This window comes from Strongylocentrotus purpuratus, unplaced genomic scaffold (genome assembly GCF_000002235.5).
Source record: "Strongylocentrotus purpuratus isolate Spur 01 unplaced genomic scaffold, Spur_5.0 spur5_scaffold_5, whole genome shotgun sequence".
In the NCBI taxonomy this organism is placed as follows: domain Eukaryota; kingdom Metazoa; phylum Echinodermata; class Echinoidea; order Camarodonta; family Strongylocentrotidae; genus Strongylocentrotus; species Strongylocentrotus purpuratus.
The window spans coordinates 14529967-14537180 of NW_022145611.1; the positions used below are offsets into that span (position 1 = coordinate 14529967).

The following is a 7214-nucleotide window of genomic DNA, read 5'->3' on the forward strand; positions in this document are numbered from 1 at the left end:
CGCCTGTAAACTAAATAAGACGCCATTGTATATTCAGCTGCACGCACCGGGGTATGTTCGGCGTTTCAAGAGGGAACAAATGCCGTCCTTAATATCATTCCGGGGGTTTTCAATTTGAAAGTCTGGTTTCTTTGATTGTTAATTAACACATATCCTGTGTATTTACAAGCAAAAGATTTTAGTTATCGGAATCGGGTCATATCCCCCTTTGAATGGTTTGACATGCCATTACATTTATATACACTAAACTCATTATAATTTGAGAAATAATAGCTTTGCAATTATGTTCATTCTCTATGGGATGTCGTCTGCTTGGGCAGTGTTGGTCCATATAGTGACGTCATTAAAAACATCGTTATTTTTCCGGCGAATCTCTCGCATATCCCAGCTGCTATGGAGGTGGTTGTATTTGTATTTTTATAAATCACCCGATATGTAGTTGACCTAAAACTTGTACGATGGCCATCTGTTAGCTTACCAGTTTCTAGTGATACATAAGTTGACATATTTGTGATCTTCTTTGAATTTCACCTTTAATTCTAAACACAATACCTTCTTTTAGAAATACATGTATATATATATTTGTTTTAATTTCTGAAGAATTACAAATGTACAGAAAGACCACAAAGAACAGAAAGACATAGAAGTCTTTTCATTCTAGTACAAGGTTATGCAATCCTATTTATAACGATTACTTAACACATGTTTCAATCATATTTATTCATATTTATGACAATGACAAATTCATAAAAAGAACTCATTGAATTCTTTTTATGAGGAGTCATTGTCATAAGATTGCTAAATCACACTTCTGTATTTAATACCCTTATCACGACAGCTCCAAATTTATGGCTTATATCATACTTGAATCTACAATCTAGCAAATATGCAACCATCAGCACTTTTTATATTTGTTTTGTTTTTAATCCATGTCATATCTTGGAAGCTTATAAAGTGAGTAGCAAAATTATTGCAGCATGTATTATTTCAACAAAACATGGCCATTAAGCTTGGTTATCATATCTAAAGATCTATTTACATTGGAATCTCAAATATCCAAATGAATATTTACCAAATTCATAAAGGATATACTGTGATAAATAATATTTACCAGCAGAGACCAAATACTATAACGTTTACTTGGGAACTGTTTTATTGTGACTCTATTACAGTTTGTTCATATAAAAAACAATTCCTGTAATTTCTTTGCAGATGAATAACAAATGTGAGGGCTTTAAAGGTAACAAAATAATCCATAATTTGGGAAACCACTCACAGCTGTGTTATCATGAGAATGTTGAAGCAAATGAAACATGCAGCATCTGTAATTTCTTTGCAGAAATCACAGCAAATTTTAAAGTCTTTTAAATGATCAAAATATATAATTTATATATGTGTTGCCATTCTCTTGATTCGAATTGTTCATATAAGATCAGTCAATGATTATTTTATATGATTTTATTTGTAAAACAATCATATTTCTAATTTGTAAAAGATTTATACAGCATCAGCGTAAATAAAGTCAAAGGGATTAAAATTTCACACCAAGATTGGTTAAATCATTTAGCATATCTTTTCAAAGAAAAAACCCATAAATTTAGCATTAAATTATAAATACGAACGATTCTCTCCAAACCGAAATGACAATATGGTACACTCCTGAATAAACTTTGTCATACATTTCAGTTGTTAATAGAAATATACTTCCTGATTCAACCAAATTCTTGTAGTGTTCTTAAAAGTCTAGCAATAAATAAATGAAGTCCAACATTATCAATACATCTGACTTTATGGGTGCTTTCAGTCTGTTGGAGACTGGGTCAATATTTAATCAAGTTTATGATCAGAATAAAATCTATCACAATTACATGGTAGGAAAATGAAACTGTCTTCAACAGGTTAACGGTATTGGATTTGGATGACTCTATATCTATAATAAGAGTATATAATCATAGTGGTTTTAGATTGCTAAAGAAACATACTATCATTTTCCATCAAACTCATGACCTAGGCCAACAGGGTTGTTTCTACTTCTAAAACCACACTCTCCTATCTGAGTATAGTCCATTTTTAGCAGCTTGTTTCATACATGTTTATTAATACATGTAGATACATACATCATCAGATATTTTGTAATTTGTTCATAACTTGATTTTAATGAAACATGTTCTAGTGACAATCTCTCTGTGGTCAATTTCCTACACTTAGCAAATCCTCAATTTCAACCTTGGACCTAACACATAACCTAACCCTAACCCTAACCTTTACCCAAAGCCGATTGTATCCTAGCTCTAACCCTATCTAACATGTCATTACAGCAAATGTCAGGTCACCTACTAATCACAATCAATCAGAATAGATCAATCATTATCGATCCACTATACGTTTTGAGAAGTGAAAATTATATCACAAGGTCCTGGGTTAGCTGTCGCCTATCTTAGTCCTCTTTGTGTTACTGCTTTGGACCATATCCCTATCACTCTCTTCATGACAACTTTCCTTTTGAGGAAATCCTTTGCCTGGTCCAGTCACTTGCCTCACGCTGATATTGATCCTGGCATGTTTCAGGTATTCCTCAAATTCTCTCCACTGATCCTTTTGGGATAAGTCTCTAATTGCACTTGAAATGTTCTTGGCCGCTCCGTCAAGGTCAACATGCTGGGAGTCTGCAGAGTTCGACAGGGTTGTCCTAGATATAGTGTCTTCAAGGTTTGTCCTGTTGATGTACCTGCCTTGGGATTCACATAACTGGTTAGGACTAGAATGGTCAGGACACTGTTTAGAGTGGACATTTGGTCTTTGATCCACAGATGCAGCTGCACTTGAGTCACTAGAACCTGAGAGTTTACCAGAATGTCCACCATAAGCATGATATGTTGTATCCCCAGATTCCTCATGTTCATCCTTCATGCCCTTCTGTGCTCCTCTTAAAGCCACTGCTGGGTGATCTCCAACTTCCACCCTGCTTCCCACTACAACTTCTTCTTGACTCTCTTGCCATTGCTGCTGATCTTCAGTCGCGCCCAAGCACTGCGGAAGCCGACCTTCCTCCTGTGCATACATGATCTTAGGGACAGCATGATAGGCCAGCCTGGATTCACCTCCCAGTATAATCACATCGCCGCTCCGTAGGTGCAGAGCTAGTGGCTTGGTAGCTTTGGTCTTGCCTCCAACAAGTAAGATGGCTGACTGTCCTAGACTGTGAATCAGAAAATTCACAGAAGGTTAGAAAGTACTTTGTCTACTCATTTAGAAATGTTTTCCATACAAAGCTTCATTGTTCAATATAAACAATGACTCATATATGTATATTATAGTGAATCAAATGAGTTTAATTTCATCAAGATCAATATTAGGCAAGAGATCATCATTCTACACTGGTAACGCTGTATATTATCCTTCATTTTCAAGTCTAAAACAATATAAACACTCTTGTTTAGTTTACAGGAAGAAAGGATGGAAGTTTGTTGTATCATCAATTCATAAATATGAGTATCAATTTGTTATCTTGATCTTCAAAGGCAGATAATTTGTTACAGGATTGATGTTATCATCAGTTTTGGAACCAAAATTGTTGCCACATAACTTGCCAACAAAATACAATGATTTATATGAAATGAGTTTTGGACTTGAAATGAAACGCAAGCAGTTACATTACCTGTATGAAATGAGAGGAGCAGTGAGGTCAAATTCGGAATGATCCGTGTGACCCCCTAGAGTAGAATCCATGTGATAGAAGTTCACGATGGCTGCCTGAGACTGGAACCTAGGGTATCCCAGTACCTCAGCGATCAGGGCCGACATCGGGCCCAGGTCCTCGGGGAACAGGGAGTGCTGGTCCTCGTTGTAGACTTTGTTGTTCCAGTCATAGTGGTAGCCAAGGGTTACCCATCGCAGCTGGTCCATGAGACGCTTCTCCTGGGTCTGCTGATTTGGGGAGCTGCATGGTTGAAAAGGTGTGATAGAATATTGTTGGATTGAAATTCATTGTCTGAAGACTATTTTAAAGCCCATTATTTGGTAATGAAACAGTCACAGCTCACAGCAATTTTTCTGTATAGATGCACTTACATTATTATTTATCTATTCATCCTTTATTTCATCAGCCAATTGATACTTTTTACCAAGAACTAAATTTAAATTACAATCATCGGAATAATAAATATTCTCTTGAACAACCATTCCATCTACACATTCAAATCCCAATCTAGTTATGTATCTCCACATATAAAAAATGAAACCAAAATAAAACATAGAGAGCAAAAAGACTATTAATAGAATAACGGAACTAAAAGAAAAACAGGGACAATATAGAACAGAGATATCAAAATAGAGACATAAGACAAATCAGTGGATGATTGGTGAAGAATGAGGAAAATATTTAATAAAGATGACAATACCTAAAATTCTTTCTGCTGGCCTGCCAAGGATTGGTGAGCTGATCCTTCTGATACTGTGTATCTAAGTTGGTGACATTGGGTTTACATGGGTAGTCAGCTAGGCAGCGTCTCACCCAGTATCTCTGAGCACCTGGTAGGAAGGGATTCCTGATGAACTGAAATCCTGAGTGTACAAAGAAATTTGATGTGATTTGATTTGATTTATTTACCAACAGCAAAACATTTCATACAATGATTTTAAATATACAAGAAGAGAAACTATTCGTTGGTAAAAGGGGCCAGATAATAGCACATGTGCTAGTCGAGCCTAACCCTTAAACAGCTAAACAAAGTATTTTGGTACAAATCAGTTTAGAAAACGTAACAAAACAAAAAATAACGAATTTACTATTACAAGCGATACTTTAAAAAAACAAGAATGCTCAACAATGATGATTGGGGAGAATATAAAATATGAATATGACTAGGATGATAACAACAACAACAGAGAGAGAGATAGAATGGAAATATAGTGGAGATGAAAATTTGCAGAAGTATCTTTGAAAAACAAACTTAAATGTTTTTCATTAAATATTCAGAAGCTGAAATTATTGCGAGTACATGTCAACATATAAATGTGTATTATTCAAACAGGTTTACATTATTATTACATTAAACATACTTTCCCATTTTGAATGACAAAAATCTTGCTTTCAGCAGCCTCGTTGAAGGCCTTTACAAGCTATCAGAAGTTAAAACATTTGAGGGCATGATCATTTACACAAAATTCAATGAATAAGAACAACCCCTCCAACCAATAAATCTTAACTGATTTGCCATGGAATAATTACAGAAATATAAACTGATAGCAGCAAATTTAAAGATGAACCCTTCTTTATCATTAAATATAAAACCACAAATTAAATCAGACATTAAAACAATGTACCTGGAAAACCATGGGCTCCATAGCACTGCCATTCATTGGGATTTTTAAGGCCAAAGCTTGCTGCATCTGATATATTCTTCTGGTAGTTTTGTTCCTGAGCTAGCTCTGAAAGCTCAAGTTTGTACAGCTGGAATTAAATAAATTGAATTATTTTACTGTAATTAATATTGTAGTAATCATATTTACTAAACTAAATGATATAATAAATAATTTTGTCAACTTAATATTAATTATCAACCATGATTATCACTACAATGAAATATTGTAAGGTCTAAGATCAAGTGATGTCTAATTTATATTGTAAAACTATATTCTATAAAAGCAATAGTTTTAAACAACAAAAATCAATTGTTAGTCTTTAACTCTTTTTACGATTATTGATATCATTATTATCTATCAATAATCAAATTTCATAATCATCTATTAGTATTACCATCGATTACATTTGCATGATCATCTGCATTAGCATTTAGTGACATCAACACCCATCATTACATCATCAACAGACAACATCATCACGACATCACTATTTTCCTTCCTTTCTCATCTTTATCATTGTCATCATCATCAAACATCACCCATCGTCATCTCCTGTCCATATCCTCAACATCACCATTGTTGACATAGTCTAATCGCATCACAATCATCATTATCATTATTATTATCGCCATTAATTTTTCTAAGTTTATCAATTATCACCATAACAGTGCAGTCTTTATACCTTTACCTTGCGGTAAAGGTAAAGTAAAGACTCTAAGTCTTACTAGACTAGAATACTAGATCCTAGAGGTCTACATATTTATGAACAGATGGGACCGAAATGATAGAAATTATTATCCGAAGACCATTTTACACACATACCATCTTCCTATGTCCATCACTATCGGTATCAAGTACATCTTCCAGACAAGGAGGAGGGGATTTGCGCTTATAAAGTTTGAATTCTGGTCGGAAGTTATCATCAGAAATATCTGCCATGTTGATGTGAACTATTCTGTAAAACTCCCATGGAGGCTGACATTTTGAATATATTATACATGATGAGATTTTATTTCAACACTAGTAGGTGTCAACAGACTACCCCCCCCCCCCCCCCGACAAACGCAGTGGGCCTAACTTTTAGGCTATTGATTGATTGATTGATTTTTATTCGACAAGCTTCCAACATACAACAATATACAATAATAACAGATCAAAAATAAGTCAGCTTGAACAGGATAACCCACGAAAGCTCGAGAGCTTATTTCCAGTGGGGTCCCTTACAGACATGTATAAAATTAATAAGTTAAGATAGTAATATTTACAGACAGATAAGAAAATTAAAAGAACTACTTATTAAAGATAATAATAATAATAACAACATTAAACTGATGATAGAAATGATATTTAGTACAAGAAGAAAAAGAAGAAGGAGAAGAAGAAAAAGAGGAGAAGGAAGAAGAGGAAAATAATGATGAATTTGTAGAATTTCTATAACGTACGAAAACATAAGTATATACAACATGAAAAAGTATGAACCGACAGAAGAATAAAAATTTCAATCATATAACATGTCATTCACTTCTCTTGTCTGACTGTCAAGTATTAGGTATTCCTTTAATTTCCTCTTAAAATGATCATAGTTTCCTATTTCTTTTACACCATTGGGAAGGGAATTCCAATGTTTTATGGCATTGTAATAAAACGAATTTCCAATACTACCTACTCTTTCTGGTAAGTTAAAGTTGAATCGTCTATTTCTTGTATTATAATCATGTACGTCAGTAACAAGATCGAAGTTGGATCGAATATAATGATTCGACCTAGTATGATATATTTTATGCACATGATGCAATACGAGTTGTTTTGATCTTTGGTCGACTTCAAGAAAACCAGCTTTAGAAAGTTCG

The 7214-nt window shown here is 34.2% G+C and overlaps 1 protein-coding gene across 1 annotated transcript; it reads right to left on the minus strand.

The window, feature by feature from the left end:
• Positions 1-544: 544 nt before the first annotated feature.
• On the minus strand, positions 545-6303 carry LOC579973 (nucleic acid dioxygenase ALKBH1). Its single transcript, XM_030998620.1, has 5 exons — positions 6187-6303; positions 5326-5452; positions 4421-4563; positions 3659-3951; positions 545-3199 (listed from the first exon to the last, which is right to left on the minus strand). Exons 1-5 carry the CDS (start codon positions 6301-6303, stop codon positions 2422-2424), a joined length of 1458 nt encoding a protein of 485 aa, XP_030854480.1. The 3' UTR covers positions 545-2421.
• Between the last annotated feature and the right edge of the window lie 911 nt (positions 6304-7214).